Genomic DNA, 17,795 nt, shown 5'->3' with positions numbered 1-17,795 from the left:
TCAAATTGGTCCGTATCACGCAGTCGATATCATTTGGTGAAGAATTGAAGAGTTTGAGCAAACAAGGGTCAGTTTCACCCAAATCCCGTTTACGCTCACTATATCCATTCCTGGACGCCCACGGTACAATAAGAGTTGGAGGTCGAATCGGTCAAGCAGATGTTCCATACAACCAGAAGTATCCCATTGTCCTAGCAAACACCAGTATAATCAGTAAGCAGATCGTACAACAAGCAAACTTCATGCGGGTGTCCTACTTCTGGTCACGACCATTCAGCAGGAGTTCTGGATATTGGGTCTTCGAAATCTGGCACGTCAAGTTGTTCATAGATGCTGCACCTGCTATCGTGAAAGGGCTCGTGCAACACCGCAAATAATGGAGAATCTACCTTCCGTTCGACTGAAACCAGCCCGTCCCTTTCTGAAATCTGGAATTGACTACGCAGGTCCAATTATGATCCGGGAATCAAGATTACGAGGTCGTCAACGCACCACCAAGGGCTATATTGCAGTCTTCATATGTATGGTGACAAAGGCTATTCACTTAGAACTGGTGAGTGATCTCACCTCGCAAGCATTCATTGCAGCTTTCAGACGCTTCACATCCAGACGAGGAAAATGCGTTGACTTGTACTCAGACTGTGGTACCAATTTTATTGGTGCAGACAAAGAGCTTAACCGATTACTAGACGAATCTCACTCACCATCACATTACGAGGTTACCCGATTTTTAGTCAACAATGGTACCACCTGGCATTTTAACCCGCCTGCGTCCCCTCACTTGGGAGGCCTCTGGGAGGCTGGCGTGAAGTCCACGAAAAGTCACCTTCGTCGTGTCATAGCCAAGGCGTTGCTAACTTTTGAAGAACTTACAACTCTATTGACGCAAGTTGAAGCTTGCCTAAATTCACGACCGTTATGTCAGTTGCCTGGGAGCCCTGATGATCTAGCGGTACTTACTCCAGGTCACTTTTTAATTGGGGAATCACTCACCGCAGTTCCAGAGCCAGACTTGTCAACGATCAACTCCAACCGCCTATCTCAGTGGCAACGACTTCAACAGCTTTCGCAACACTTCTGGAAAAGATGGTCGAGAGAATATCTTGCAAGGCTACAGCAACGCCCCAAGTGGACAAAACCACAACCCGGACTAAAAATCAACGATGTAGTACTCCTGAAGGATGAACAATTACCGCCTACCCGCTGGAGTCTTGCTAAAATTGTCGAAACGCATCCCGGTCCAGATGGAGTTGTCAGAGTGGCTACGGTAAAAATCGGCAACAAAACATACAAAAGATCCATAATGAAGTTGTGTCCTCTACCTATAGACAGCACTTAGCTTTCATTGACTAGCGAAGTCAAGGGGGGGATAATGTTCGAGATTCTAGTTTTTTTTATGGTTGTTTTTTATGACGATGTACAATGTACGCTTTAATTCAAAAGGTGGTTTTTTTAATACTGTATATAAATATAAATGTTTAAGTGTAAATATTCAGTTCCGTTTTGAATCTTGTTCAGCTAACTAAATAAAGATGCAATTTTAATTATATCTCAGTCTCCGCCTTATTAAGTTATCTCCTTGTGGCTAGCCACTGACTATCAAAACATTCATGGTCCGTCGAGTTATCATCGATTAACTTCGTCAAGTTAATCTGCAAACAGTTTCTTTTTGGCTGATTTAGAGTTTTAGACCTGATTTTCGCCTAGATTTTGGATTTTCAAACTGATCTCTAGATTTCTAAAATACATTTGCTTTACGGGATTTTTACGAATGTGCAACCCCTAGCACACACTCAATATTCGTCAAATTGTTTCATTTTGTACGGTATAAGAATGAATGAAAACATATCTCATAACTTTCGCGTTGCTCATAGAAAAATCCACCATTTACTTTTCTCGTTCACTTTAAATTTATATGGGTAGCATAAAAATTAAAATAATTGTCAAAATAAAAATAGAAGTCTTCAATTAAATCATTGTAAATTGCATTTCAATAAATTCTTTTTGAATAAATTCTTGTGTTATAAAATTTAAAAATGACTAAGATGGGTTTGCATATATTAGGCCAACGTGTAAATAATTCTATGCACCGCTTTTACTTAACCTTAGTAGAAAAAATGAGGCTTACAAAGTAAAAGCAAATTACGCAAGAGCAGCTGTGGTTTAAGACTCGAAAGGTGCATGTCACCTTTCGCTCAAGTTTCGAAAGGTGAGTCTGGGATGTCGACTCAAATCATACGTTATCAGATTAATAAATAATTGGAGACCTTATTTTGAAATTGATTCGTTACGAAACTAGTATAAATATGATAAGTCTGATCCATGATATCCAATTCAAACAAAAGCATAAACTAACGTGGTTATACGCATTTTCCAATCAAATCAATTCTAAAAGTTAAAAGGAAGTAAAAGGTAAGTCATTTTAACTACAACAATTGCTCTTTTCGAACCTAGTGTACAATATTTTCAACTGTAGACAATATCAATTTGGAAATTCAGTCATTTTCCAATTAAAGTTTAAGCTAAGGCACACATAAAAATATTTCAGTTGCGTTTTAACTAAAAAGTTCTAACATTAAAATTAAGAGGATTTACAGACTTTATACGCTGTGTGAACATTTACATCCGTCATAAATTAAAATATTAAAAACATTACAATCTCCACAGTTATTTGGCATGGACTACTCAAAGGTATTTTCCTGGATTTTGTCGGCGGTATTCGCGCTGGCCATGCTGGTTGCGGTATCACACGCGGAAGCGGGTAAGTAAATGTAAGATTTTTTTTCAATGTTGATTAAGATTTGTAATTGAAAAAAGGGGGTGTTCATTTTAAGTTAAAGAATATAGCTTAAATCTAAGACCATTTACAATCGTCTTAGCTTAAATTTAAGTTTAAATGTAACCTAATTAAATAAATTATAAAAACATTTCTTAAAAAGCATTATGTGAAAATTTTCAACACATACATTTCTATTACAGGTTCAACCGTCTTTACTATCCCTCAACCATCACTGAACGAATATAAGCTAAGAAACCACTAAAAACGCATTAAAAAACACATACACCTGAACAACGTATTTTCTTGCAATGCATGTATTATATGAATAAAATCAAGTGACTCATTACTTTTCTCAAAATAATCTGTATTGACTATAGGCTCCGAACACAGAAAATATAGTAACATCTACTCAAGAATATGGTCTGATTTTTGAGCCGATAGATTATTTATTTAAGTTTTAACCAAATATTGTAAATTCACCATGAAATAACAATAAACTTGAAACTTGTTTTGAATTAAAGGGAATATAACCTGCAAAGCAATCTTTATGGAAGACCCCTTAAATTTTTCAAATTCCATGTACAGTGGTGCCAAACATTTTAAAGGCCAAACGCCAGAGCGGCCACAGCTGCAAAAGTTGGTAATCAACACCAAATACCTAAGGTTATATTCTCTTTCAGTAGAAAGTGCAGACGAAAGCAGTAAAGGGCGTTCGCTGTACGCCACAAGTGTAACGAAACATTTAAACTACACCGACCAAAGAAAATACAAAAAAAAACGAATTTATACTTGGATAAAAGTTGGCTTTGCTAAGAATAAATGTCTAATGTGCTAGAACCAAAAACAGTGGTGAGATTAACTTGGACCAACAGTTTGAAATGCTTCTTTTTATGTATTTCCCACTCCGATTCTTCGATGGACCAGAAACTACACTGATTACAATGGTGCACCTTGACTTTGGCATGTACTGCTTCGTGCGATTTCAATTTCCATTTATGCTGCGTGGAATAAAAACACTGGTTACACGCGAATCGAGTTTGGTCAGCGTGCATTGGTTACACGTGTAAGATTTGTGACCGCTGTTTTTGAGTCGAAGCGCTGTTCGTAACGTAATCGCAAAGCCCACATTTCACAAGATTTTCCCCTGTGTGGCCAAGAATGTTCCGTTTCAAGGAAATTCGATAGAACGTCGAAAAGTCACACCATTCGCATTTTAAAGGTTTGTCGTCGAAGTGCAGTCTTCGGCTCTCCGCGAGACGTTTTTCAGGGACAGTCGCGTACTGGCAACGTTCGCACTTAAAAGGTTTGAGAAGAGCGTGGGTTTGTTTGTTTAGCTAAATTTGAGCGCGGTCAAATATTTACACTGGTCGCAATGTAATTTAGGAAGTATGTGTTTCTTACGGTGATATTTTAAGCCACGTGAGTTGAATGTGACAAAATCACAACATTGACACTTTAGCGGGACATTGTTATTATAGGTGTCAATTTGTGCTTTTACAAATTACTCTTATATGAAGAGGCGTGATCGAATTGGTCACATTAAATTTTTTCGCCGAAATGAATCGTCATGGGATACTACACGTTATTTCGGTAGTGCGAACTGTACGTACAAGGTACGCACTTGGAACGTTTTTCCGACATGCGAGTGCGATTATGGACGGCGATGTGCGATTTCTATTTCGTAGAAAATTCGCATTGTTCGCACTTATATTCCTTCGCACTGTTGTACTTTTTTTCGTGCCACGACAGTGCCCTCTTTTGTTCCGCAGTAAAATCGCACTTGAATTGTGTGACGTCAGTACTGTGCTTAGATTTATGTGTGTCGAAGGATACTTTCCGCTTCGTCTTATACCCACAATCGGTGTGAGTGGTTTCGCGTAATGTTACTGTGGTCTTGGTAGAAGTTTGGTAATCGCATATGCAAAGCACTGTATCTATGAGTTTTTCATGTAGTGTTAAGCAGACTTTCCGTTTCGACTTATAACTGCAATGTTGGCAGGCATATAAAACGTTTGTAGCAGTTGTTGGTAACAGTTGCTCATTCGATTTGGTAACGACAGCGTCCGTTGTTTTATTCATGAAAATGTTATTGCATAACATCGCAGCAAGACCTGCAATTATAATAAGACAAAAATTGAATGTATGGGATCACAAAACGGTTGGCAATTTAATTTAAAATTTAGTCCACATTGAAACAGAAATGCCATACCTTCGACAATAAAATAAAAACACATACCAAAATCTAGATAATTCGTTATTTAGTACAGTTTCATTTATTAGATCTCCAGTTCTACGTTATCTATCTGTATCAAAGAAAAAGGGTGAATTTTCGACGTGTCCGTCCGCCTCATTCTTTTTTTATACCAAAAGCAGTTAGTGTTTGGGATAGATACTGTTGTCGTTTGTAACATGCCCATTATTTCAAAAGTGTGAAGGACATAAATCTAGTACATCCTTATTTTTCCAAATTGTCCTTATTTTTACGTAACAAAATGTAAAGACAATAAGGACTATGGACCCTTACCATAAAAAGTTTAAGAACTGTTGGGAAATTAGACATCTAAATATATACATCGCGTCTTTAGAAATAGCCCGTATTCAAGTATTCGCTATATTTATTTATAAGTATATAACATGTAAAAGTTAAATTTCAATTTAATTTTCAGTTTCTGAATGGATTACTTGCAAAGAAAAATCTTACTTTGGTATTTCTTCTACTTTCTTAACTACTAATCTTAGGAAAGATTTCTTAATCTGACTGAACTTAAGCCTCGAAACTCTAAATTGTGGTGTTTCTTTCGTTTTTCAATTTCGTGGCGCAACAGGGCACGCGATGATTGAAAAAAAAAAGTGAATATGAATAAACATCAACAACTAAATAAGCATTCTGGCTGTGTTACATTTTAAGTGCGTCATTAAAAAAAATGATGTAGGATGTGGCTTTTCAGACATTTAAAGCCAAATGAATTTCATAATACCAGTATAGAATATTGGGAATCTTAATAAAAAAAGCAATATTATATAATTCAATTTAGATTTTTCCGCGATGAGCAAAACTCAAGAGACTAAAGCTTTTTCTTGTTCCGTGTGCAGTTATTCCGGCGACAGGAAATGTGACTTAACGGGTCACATGCGCATACACTTGAAAAAAAGATTCAAGTGTAAAATATGTCCGCAAAAAACAACATTTAAATGCCAAATGAAAGAACATATGCTGACTCATGAGGGAAACAAAATTTTTAAATGCAGTCTGTGTAGTTACGCCAGTGTCAGAAAAAGAGATGTAAACAGGCACTTTAAGATAAAGCACTCACTTCTAGACAACAGTAAAGTGAATGTCGAAGGTGTAGAAAGTGACCGAAAAATTAGCGCCGAGGAAGTCATGGACACACCAACTTCGAATCTGGACAATGGTACCCACGAATGTCGAAAATGTTCATATGCTACAGAGTCGAAAAAGGCCTTTGCTTCACACGTCTTAGTGCATTCCACAAAACATAATCTCTTCGATTGCAGTGAATGTGGATATAAGACGACTAACAAGTACGATTTTAAAGTGCACCTGTTCAACCACGTCGGCTTAAAACCGTATAAGTGTTCCGTGTGCAATTTCGCGTCGGCGATAAAATTCGATTTAACTCGTCACCTGAAAAGTCACGGCAACAGGAAATTCCAGTGCAGATATTGCAATACTAAAACCACTTTTCGATACCAATTGAAAGAGCACGAGTTGATTCATTTGGGAATTCGGTCTTTCAAATGCGCCTTTTGCGTGTACAGTAGTATTCGGAAAAGCGACATGAACAGGCACCTAAAGAACGTGCACGATGTAGGGAATCCTAGCGAAGTTCACATGGTTTCAGATGAGAGGTTCAAGAAGAACTTTGATAAGAATGACAAGATAAACGCTCCTTGCTACGTTTTACTCGAAAAGCTGGTTTTCGCGGATACCAAAATCAAATTGCCTTTTACCGAAATCAAGGAGAAAATCCATCATAAAGAGAACAACCCTGACGTTTTCATGCAGAGTGATGAATATTTGGCATCGCATTTGTGTGAAAGTGTCTTCCAAGAGCAAGATGATTCCGTGGAAGAATTTATTCCCTAAATACTTTAACGGAGTCTTGTTTCTTATTGATGAAAATGGCGTTTGGAATTGACCCGAGTACCGCAAAAACATTGAGATGAAGCACTTAGGAGGAATTTATTTAATAGTATAACTTTAAGCAACAAATTGTCTAACTATCTAACAATTGGTTATAAAAATGTATTATTTATCCTTGGGTACATAGTTATAAATAAAATTATATCTTGAATAATTATAATTATTCAAAAATAAACTATGTCCAAATTCCCACTTTAATTTCACAAAATATTTAAATTATACTTTGGTTACTTTGGTATTATTGAAGGTATTAGAATATGGTGTATAGCCCTAAAAAGGCGTGTGACTAAACGTAGCAACAGTTCCCACTTTTCATTGGTTCAAATCCTCTTGCCATGACAAGTAATTTTTTTCCTACGCATTGTAACCCGGCCACCTGAACTAATGGCTTTAAAAGTCGCTTGATGACTTAGACCTATTATTATTATTATTATTATTATTATTATTATTATTATTATTATTATTATGACGTAATCTTCACTCAAAAAGTATTTGGGAACCGTTACTACTTCTAATCGCTTCTGTTCTGTTGGCGCAGAAACAAATTGGTCACCTAGTTCCTATGTTATTTTTTTTTTACTTAAAGATCGCCTTATGAGCTAAAGGAAAAGTTGAGGTGCAAAATATTTAAGATTTTGTATTATTTCTGTGAACTCTTGGTCATCTAATGTTCTCAAGTTTTGGAATTTTTCAAAAAGCAAAACTTGTTTTCTCCCCAAAAATCGAAACCACAGGTGTTTTTGGTTTAAACTAGTTTTTATATTAAATACTGCTTTAAATTAATTGGAATTCGGAAAATTAAGTACTTATGGCTGCTCAACATACTAGTACTCTTTCGTACTCTCCTCAGTCAGAGTTAATTAATGGACCACATCGTCGTTTGAATAAATTCAGCCCGGATTTACCACGTTGTAGCAGATACAACCAAACATATTCTAGAAAAAGCGGGGGAAACTGGTTAAATTCACATTGCGCTTTTTTAATCAATTTGTTTGATCCAGACATTTTTAAAAAATAGGAAATAAATGTGTACACGCAATACAAATCTCTTTATATTGTAAATTTCTGATTATTACCTTCACCAAAAACAAACTGTAGCGTAATCGAGTACTGCTCAAAGGAATTATGACGCATATTTTATTAGAATGATTTTAAATACAGGAAGGGCTTTAAAAACTGATCTTAACAAAACATTAAAATGCACAAAAATGCATATGGTAAATCTTAAACATCTTTGACACTTTGAATAGACGCTTCAATAAAACAAATTGCCAATTACTATTCAAATAGTGCTTGTTGAAATAAGGGAAGCTTTTCACCTGTACGGTATGTAACAAGTGTTTCGTTTTAAGCAGGTAGCCGTTTTTTGACATTTTAGGGGTAAGCAAACACACGGCGTTCTTTTTGCAGGTGGAAAGTTTCCATTATTTCAACAAGCCCTATATAGACGGTAAGTTGCAAGTCCTGGCTGTCTTAACAGTAGCTATTATTATTCTATTATTGGTTTAGAATTTTTAGAAATTTCATGTGAGCAATGAAAACCAAATGCTTTACCGCCACATATTGTAGCGACGGAAGACGACTAAGTTTAAGCTTAGACAAAGAAACACAGGGACGTCGCACGGTAGATATTTCTCGATCGAAGCTTCGTTGCGGCTGCCTATTTCCTATTTATCTCGCGCTGTGTCGCTAGTAGCGAAGGTGAGTCAAGTTTTATTGGCTATTTGAGTCACGTGCACAGCCCTACAATCTGTCAGCACGTGTCCTGCAATAGCATGGCTCCAAAAAACAAAATTTCTGGTATGTTTTTTAATATTTGTGTCCCTAAAATATTTAAAAAAAAATAAAGTAATTTAAAAATGTGTAACTCTTAGCTGATTATTTTTTCAAGTTCTTTAAAAAACGTTATTTTTATCTCTCATGGATGGCGCCTATTGACTATCTGTATCACCTAGCCCCCCTCTCCTTACCGCAGCCGCAACAAAGCCCTGCCGAAAAATAAAGCGTTGGGTATGCTATGAGCGAGACGTCCCTGTGTTTCTTGTTCTAGGGTTTAAGATCACTACAATTACATTTTTGAATATATTTGTTCCTTATACATGTTGTTATACTAAAGTTTTAATCAATTCCACATCAATAGCCTTAAGATTAAATAATCTGCCTCTAGAACCAGTGGAGCTGGGATCCGAAACTAAACATGCAATCGAATTTAGAGGAACATGACATAAATCATCAACGAGAGGCCACGAGAGATTATTTGTAAATCTATCTCTTTTCATAAATTTTATCATAAAGACATTCTCTGCTCTAAACGTTTCGAGTAATAATGCAATGTGCCATTCATTATCGTACATCGCAGCAACATATTGTCCAACAGAAACAACTTGAAAGGAAATGAAATTTTTACAATCGGAGTCCTCATTCGCGACTCTAACCAAAGTCATCCTCGGATATACGACACATTATTAGATCGGAGTTAGATCTGTGGTGGCTTCGGGTACCAACGATTGTTGAAGCTTTTAACTGTCTAGTGACAATTTTTTTCAGGTGTTGCTTCACCTCAGTTTTACAAACGTACACAAATTTAATTCCAGTTATGTGTTCTTCAGCCCACTTGAAGAATTGAATAGGGGTTAAAATTTGATTTTCCATTGGTTTCTGAAGCGATGCTCTTGACACAGAACGTTTTGCTGTTCCTCCGATCCCGTCACACGGACTTCTTCCGTGACTCGTTGCAAAAAAATTCCAGTCCGCAGTAATTCCGAAATCCGATTCGCGGTGAAAAGGATTTAGGAGGTTTTTACAATTTTTTTTGTGATGCGGTGCCGTCACTGAAGAAGTGGATACGTTTTACGGTCGGTAGAAGTGTAATTAGGTGTTTTATGAAATTAGTGATGAAACAGTGGACTGAGCCTGCACCAAGGTCCATTTCATTGCTAACAATGCAACAGCTTATACAGATCAATTCCGCCCCAGACTTGCCACCACCCTAATACGCATTGTAACCCGGCCACCTGAATTAAAGGCTTCAAAAGTCGCTTGATGACTTAGGCCTAAGGTTGTCCCTTGGGTATTAGCCTAGCGGATTATTATTATATGTTACAAACGGATGCAAGGTTGCTTAACTGTTCTCCCAGTGGAAAACCTGGACAGCATCTTGAACAATGAAAGAGTAGTTTTCAGCAAAGTCTAGGAGAGTCACAATGTGGTTTTCTGGTAATTTTTCTTTGAGTTCTCCTAGGTAAGAAGCTTGCGATTTCACAATGAAATGATGTGGAATTGCTCTCTGTATACGTTCGGAAAAATTAGCAATGAAGTCACTCGCACTTTCTTTAACATCACTTAATTTTGTTCGCCCATCCACATATAGCCACCACTTAAATGTAATTTCATCATCTAATTCCACTCTGGAGTCTTCAAAGAGTGCGATTAGGTATTTTGAAAATAACTCATTTCCAAGACACCTTTCACATCCTCGAAGCATGCATTGTCGTTCGTCTGTGGTGTAAACTTGTTTCCATATAAGAGCTTTTTAATTAATTTTAACTGGTAGAGCGAGTGTCATCAACTTTATGTTTTGGTAAATTTCGCAGACGCACACGTTATGAATTCCATTGGACGAAGCAGTTACGCACCACTTTGGTCGTAGGTTACAAAACTTGGAAAACCCAATTTTTAAGTCCGGGTGAATTGTTTTAAACAGTAAGTAGATATCTCGTGTATGTTGGATAGTAACAGCTTTTTCTGTTTTTTAATTTTAATACCACCTTGTCGTAAAAAGATGCTGTAACTTCTACATCCAATGATAATTTATTCCCACGTTTTTGATCTATGTCTGGTAAAATTCCGAATTTATTCTTAAGTCCACGCGCTTTTTTAACTAGGTGTTTGGATACGTCAAACTCCTCCGAAACTTTAGCTATCGACCAAGAATTGATGACTAAAGTAAACAATTGGCACTTGTCTTTCATAGAGGAATATCTAACCTTTTCCTTCAAGTCGTTAACAAATGCATTTATATCACTGGAATTAGAAAAACACGGCTCTAATATTCAGAACTTTAGAAACTTTCGTTCTGATCTCCCCCAAAGTCTGCATAACCTTTCGTTTCCCGTATTGATTTCGCTGATGTGACGATAAACCATGCAATTATAGGTGGTTCCTTTAAACTTAACGTTGCGTATATACTAATCTCTACCACTCTCCCCTTATTCGGCTTTCCGTTGCTATGCAACTCGTTTTGAAATTTTTAATATTTAGGCCTAGTTTCTCTATTCGGTATTATAGTCGCAAGCCAGATTTCCCGCACGGTACTGACGATTCCCAAATAGGATGAAACCGGTCTACCGTTGGAATTTCTAGCTATTTTATTTAATTTAATTTTTCACTCGAAGACCTATTTGGTCTGAGTTTCGCGTCTTTTTGTTTGCTGGAAGACCTATCGGTACGAGCTATTAGTAAGTTTTTAAATTTCTTCAAATTTGTTTAGGGTTTAGCTTTATTATCCCTTTTCATAATGGACTAATCTACTTATTCGCTAATTTTATCAGGCAATTATATAGGTGTGTAGGTGATGTATTGAAGGCATGTAAGGACTCATTCAAGGCATCGAGTTCTAATTTTTTATTCTCTGCTGTGTTTGAAAGTGGCTGGCTTTCTCCGCTTAAACTATCGGTTACCTCGCTCAGTGATGAGTTTAATTCTGTAGGATATAAAATTTCTTGCAACAGTTTGTGCAGAGCTTCTGACCCGGTTTTATGTTTTTATCCTTGATTTGGTTGATGGTAATTGACTCTTCCGAAGATATGACCTTTCTGATAGTGGGCTCAGACATAGGTTTTTTGTGAACATCAAATGAATGTAGAAATTTACGCACCGAATTTGATATAATCGTATTTACTTGTATCTATTTACTTAAATCTATTTGGTTGTATCCAAGGTTCCTATGTGTTGTATCTATTGTAATGTAGGGCCCAAAAGGGGGTCGGAGTGTGCAATAACTGGTGGCTTTACCGGGGAGTCGGGGTCCGGCTCTTGTAACCCATAAGGGCGGTGGCGCACTGGGAGATGTTAGCTCCGTTCAAATGGTCTTATCTCCACCTCCGACTTCGGTCCGGTGTGGGCTGGTAACTGGGCTTCGGCCCAGACTAACGGAGAGGGGCCGGGCAAACTGGCCATCTCGGCGGATTGAGTTGCCTTCTGTGGGGCTGCGGGCCTCCGTATGAGGGCACGGCGCCCATCTCCCGGCCTTTTGGGGTTCCACCGAGATATCCGGTGCCAGCTGTGCCGGGTTATGCGGTTTGCTGTGTGCCCGCCGTTCCCCTTTAGGCACTCTTTCCAAAGGGCTTGGCTCTCTACCTTCCTAGGTAGGGTATTGGCCGGAGTTGCTAGAGCATCCGCTCTCAATTCCACTGCTCTGTGCGAAGTGGCGAGCTGGTCGAACCATTGCTGCACCTTCTGCTGGGTTGAGCGGCTTGCGTCAAGGGTGCGACCGTCAGTAGTAGGGTTCTACTACCCATGCTGGTTTTTTCACCTGTCCGGGCTTGTGGACGCTGGCGTAGGACATTCTGATGATAGACCTCCGGTGGTGTGGTTTCAATCTTACCGGTACACCGGGCTATAAATTCTGATACATTTAATGCCGGAGATGTGGAAGTGAAAGAAGCGAGGCATTTCAAGGGTTTTCCCGATTTCGCCATAGCGCGCAAATGTTTGGGCCCCGCTCCCCGCTTCGGAACTTTCCACAGCCCCGAGCAACGACCACCTGAAACAAGCAGGGGGTCCCTTTAGAAAAAGGAACTCTTTTAATATTTTCGGGAGGAGAGTGTTTGTGTTTTACCTTAGAATGTCTCCGCAAACGGAGAAACTTTGTAAACCCCAAATGGGTATTTTATTTGGAAATGTTTTATTGTAAATAAATGTTTAAATTTAATTCAAAGTCGTTTTCAATGTCACCTTATACACACGCCTAAGGATAAGGCCCTTTTAGTTTTTCAGTCAGCTCTCCAAGCTACCCAGAATTCCCGAACGAGATAGTGGAAGGAAATCCACATTTTGGTGCCGAAACCCGGGGAACCGTCCAACCACCGCACTTCCGTACGTGTGTTTACTGGTGAATTGGGATACGAAATTCCAAAAGTTAAAAATGTCAAACTCAGATCCGGAAACCGAATTTACGATGCTGAGAGCGATAGGAACTGTAGCGCGACGTAATACTACAGCAAATATAACAGCGTTGGAAACGCAACTGAAAACCAAGAATGCCGAAGACATACCCGAACAACTTTCCTAGCTGTTATCGAAGAGAGAGCAACTCCGGGAGCTAGACAACCGAATTGATGAACTGTTACCCGATAGTGAAGATGAAATCAAAAAGGAGTACAAGGGAAGGACCTACGACGATAAAATTCACGTAGCCGAAAGGAAAGCTGAAAGAAGACTTCGCTTATTAGGAGCCGCCAGTATTTCAACTAGCACCAAATGCAGCATCACCACGACACTAGTGCAATCAGTCGCCAGGATGGAGTCAAAACTACCGACATTGGAGCTTGACAAGTTTAAAGGGGACTTCACAAAGTGGCCAGGATTTTGGTCGAATTCAAGTCAACAATCAACGATAGACCAGGTTTACGACAGGTAAAAAAATTCAGATATTTATTGTCATATTTGCAAGGGGAACCGTTTGAAATGTTAGAAGGTTTTGAAGAATCTGATCAAAATTATGACGTGGCTATAAAATTGTTAGAAGAAAGGTACCGTCAGACTCATTTAGTAATAAATCAATTAATGACTAAAATCCGTAAACTCACAAAGGTAGAGGACTCTAAAGACATTTTTGCACTAAGAAAACTTTATAATTCAATTGAAACTAGTTTAAGAAGCTTACATGTTTTGGGGGTAGATACCGCTGCAAACAGCGTATCATTGTGTCCAGTCGTTATTGCATGTCTGCCCGATGATATTAGACTAAGATATAGCATGGATTGTAATACGAATAGGGAGTTTGATTTGGAGGAGTTGGTGCGTTTTGTGAAACGTGAAGTCGAAAGACGCGAAACTTGTGCCATTTTAAAAGGTGAAGATACCAAGCCGCGATCGTTCTCCTCTCGTGATTTCAATTCAATTCGTGTCCACCCTTACCGCCCGTTACCGCCTGCACCCTAAACACGAACGTCACCACACAGAGAGTTTACTGTATTTTATGTAAATCCGACATCCATGCGACCGTAAATTGCAGTAGCTACACCTTCGAAGATAAAAGAAAGCTTGTCAGAAGCATGGAAAGGTGGTCAATCTACACCCGTACTCAACACAGAGCATCGGCGTGTACCTCTAAATTCCGAAAATGCCAGATCTGTCAAGGTCGACATAACGCCGCGCTCTGCCAATAAAACAACGCCCATAAAGCCGAGACTAGCCCTCCCGGCGTCTCCCCGCCGGTCATTCCCGACCACAATGGAGCAAACTCCGGCGCCAGTGGGTCCAATAACATAGCTGTGCGGTCCGTCATCTCATCGGTAGTCAGCGGCCATAAAGACGTTCTATTAGGCACCGCTATGGCGATCGTGAAGAATCAAGATAATCTAAGGAGAGAAGAGAAAGTTCGATGCATATTTGATAACTGCAGTCAATCTTCTTTCATCAAGGAAGATGTCTCCAGAACACTGAACCTGCCGATAATCGGAAGGCAATTGGTAACAGTTGAAAACTTCGCTAACGAATCACCGTCAACCGTGCTGAGAAATACGGTTAGCCTAACTTTGGAAAACAAGAGAGACCCGAGGAAGAAATGAAAAATAACGGCAATTGAAGTACCCTATTTATGCAACACAGCCACACTAGTAAATTGCGTGGAAGTTGAAAACTTCGCAAAGAAAACAGGGTTTATTTTAGCTGACGAGCCGACCGCTGAGTCGCTGACACCCCGACAGCCTCCAGTATTGGACTTCTACTGGGATTAGACCATTATTACGAAATTGTAACCATGAGAGTTGAAGAAATCATCGGAGCTTTAGTAGCGATGGATACTATGTTGGGATGGGCCCTTCAGGGTCCCATCGATAGAAGAGTGAGAGCCGTTTCCGTTAACCAAACGGGAGTAATTTGCATGAAGGTGGGAATAAGAGACGGTGAATCGGAAATAAACAAAACGCTTAGGTCCTTCTGGGAACTAGAGTCCCTGGGAAAAAGCACTGGAGAAGAAATTAAGTGGAGAAGCCGTTATGGAACAAATCCGTAAAGAAACAACGTTCAAAGAAGGGCGATACCACGTGAAGCTGCCATGGATAGTCTCGAAAAACCAGCTACCGAGCAACTACCAAATAGCTGAAAAAAGAATGAAGAACTTAATCAAAACCTTCAATCGGTATCCGTTCATGTATTCGGACTACAAAGAAATTATAGAAGACCGGTTAAAGAAGGGAATAGCCGTAGAAGTAGATGAGAAGGAACCGAAAGTCGTCGAAAGCTATTACATCCCGCACCAGCCCGTCAGTAGAGAGTCTAGTAACACGACGAAACTCCGTGTGGTATTCGACGCTTCGAGGCACGTCAAAATTAAACCATCACTAAACACGTGCCTCGCGAGTGGGCCGAATCTCAATCCGAACCTACTCGAATTGCTCATCCGAATCAGAAGCTATAAAGTTGCAATAATGGCCGATATAGAGAAGGCATTTCTTCAGTTCGCATTGGAAGAGGAAGAAAGGGACTTTGTACGATTTCTTTGGGCAAGGGAAAATCAAGGTAAAATAGACGAAACCCAGTTCAGGATTTTGAAGATGGCTAGAGTAGACTTTGGCTTAAAAACCGTCACCATTCTGGCTCGCAGGTACAATTCGGCTTCACGTTTATCATCACGTTTTTATATAACTTTTGTCGATGCTTGTCCTCTTCGCAATAAGGCAAATGTCTTCGTCATCAGTTTTAGTCAAAACAACAAAATCCGTCTTCTTAGTATTCCCATTTCTGTGACAAGGTTCGTTATTAACTTTACCGATAGAACATCGCGGTGAAAAACTTTAATTCATTTCTAAACCGTTAAATTACTAGCGTAAATAAAATTTAATAAGAGCTCTACCTATTACTCTCAGTTATTTTACAACTGTCAACTTTGGGTTTGAACAGGCGAGACGCGGAAACCAAGTACAATCTATTCTAATCGCTCGGCTACGTGTTCTTTCGTGAGTCACCCGAGGCATTTAAATTGTCTACTCCCCCTTCCAACCGACGCAGACGTAAACCATTACCATAAATAACTGTAGTAAATATGATTTGAATAATTGAAATTAATTAAATTTATAATTATATAAATTAGTCCATGAAAATTTTTAAATTTTAAACCCAATTATATTCTTTGTTCAGAAAAATTAGTAGTTTTGTAAAATCTTAAAATATCGGTATTTCATCTAGAAAATGAAGAAACATTATCACTAGAAAGCCCTATTTGTAAACTTTAAAATTATATTTAAAAATGGTGTATTTCTTTTGTCGACGTCACTATATAGCGCACCAAACGCTACCCCCCAAAAAACCATTTTGTTCAATTTAAGGGTCATTAAAATCAAAACTCGAATGTCTACAAACCTTTAAGCATAACCATGAGATTCCGCACCTACATATACCCTATAAACCAAAATTTCATCTAAATATAATGATTTAATAGAAAGTTATTCAACATATTGTCAAGGGGGGCGATTTCGTTGAACGCGTAACCCAAATAACTGGGGGTTGTGGTTATATAGTCGTATTTTGAAAACTACTAATTATTTTGCGCTCAAAATTTATAAACAGTTGTTCTGAATACTGGATAAAACGAGTATAAATATTTGAGTAAAATCTCTCTACCCTTGGTGACATCACTGCATTACTATAAGAGCGTATACTTTTGTCGTTCTACATGTACATGTACATTTTGTGAAAACCAAGAATAGAAACACGCGGAGGACACATTTGCGTGACGGGGAAAGGGGTGCCTATCGATATATGCCTTACACCAAAATGCTTTCATTCATACTGTCAGGAGACTGACTATGATCGAAATTTTCTCTGTCACGAGAGTTGGAAGAAGTCATTTTTAACGAAATGATATTGCACCGAAAAGTGTGTCAGCCTTGACTTTGCAACTTCTAAACTTTTACTAAGAGGTAGTCTTTCCAAGTTTCCATCGACCACGAAGCTAACCAAATGGCAATGTACTTTCTCTTTGGTTAATGTTCTAATTTGTCTTAACTCGATTTTCTCTTCTCTTTTCACTCGCGCATAGAAATAGGTTCAATTTTTACATATAAATAAATAATTCTAGCCTTAGGCTGTTGATTTCAAATTAAATTATTGCGAAAGTATTGTTTATTCTAATTTAAAACAATTGACTCTTATGTCACTTTTGGTCGTATGGAGCTTATTTTTCGACTGGGAAAAACGATAAAAAACGGCTCAACATGGTCACCCTCCCGAAGCCGTATCGAGTAAACTTTTCGTTGTTTAACTTTTTGTTTTCATTTTTGTCCAAATGAGTGAAGTTAACGGGAAAATAATATTTTCATCTTGATTTATTTATAAGAAGTTTTTTGTTGTTAAGAAATGTTCGATATAAAGCTCATTATAAATTGGCAACGGTGTTGTTCGGAGACTTTTATTTCCTAAAGCTTCGAAGTCTTAATCATTTCATTTTCGATTTAATTTGAAAATCTATCGTAACTCATTTTTGTTTTATTATTCTACAAAGTAATAAAGTTATAATCTACATACTTTAGGCGGCTATGGCTAGCTTATAGTGATAGTGACTACCGATTTAGCCCCTCTCTAAGCTCAGTCATTTCTAAATAGTGATAACTGCATACAGATACGAGG

At 38.4% G+C, this 17,795-nt stretch overlaps 3 protein-coding genes across 3 annotated transcripts in view; all 3 read left to right on the top strand.

The window, feature by feature from the left end:
* Positions 1–376: 376 nt before the first annotated feature.
* On the top strand, positions 377–1,339 carry LOC149957621 (uncharacterized). Its single transcript, XM_090167110.1, has one exon. The coding sequence runs from the start codon at positions 377–379 to the stop codon at positions 1,337–1,339; it is 963 nt and encodes a 320-aa protein (XP_090023236.1).
* A 3,854-nt stretch (positions 1,340–5,193) lies between these two features.
* Positions 5,194–7,061, top strand: LOC149957620 (zinc finger Y-chromosomal protein-like). Its single transcript, XM_090164859.1, has 2 exons — positions 5,194–5,484; positions 5,873–7,061. The coding sequence occupies exons 1-2, from the start codon at positions 5,453–5,455 to the stop codon at positions 6,885–6,887; spliced, it is 1,047 nt and encodes a 348-aa protein (XP_090020985.1). The 5' UTR covers positions 5,194–5,452; the 3' UTR covers positions 6,888–7,061.
* Positions 7,062–14,928: 7,867 nt separating this feature from the next.
* LOC149957619 (SEC14-like protein 2) overlaps positions 14,929–17,795 on the top strand; it is a 56,261-nt gene continuing 53,394 nt past the window's right edge. Inside the window, exons 1-2 of the mRNA XM_090167109.1 lie at positions 14,929–15,057; positions 15,119–15,658. Of these exons, the coding sequence (XP_090023235.1) occupies positions 14,929–15,057; positions 15,119–15,658 (669 nt within the window). The remainder of the gene's footprint in view (positions 15,058–15,118; positions 15,659–17,795) is intronic.

Source organism: Leiobunum rupestre, chromosome 2, assembly GCF_980474605.1.
Source record: "Leiobunum rupestre chromosome 2, qqLeiRupe1.1.hap1, whole genome shotgun sequence".
NCBI lineage: Eukaryota > Metazoa > Arthropoda > Arachnida > Opiliones > Sclerosomatidae > Leiobunum > Leiobunum rupestre.
The sequence above is the reverse complement of the archived record's forward strand: the minus strand, read 5'-3'. Positions and strand labels throughout refer to the sequence as shown.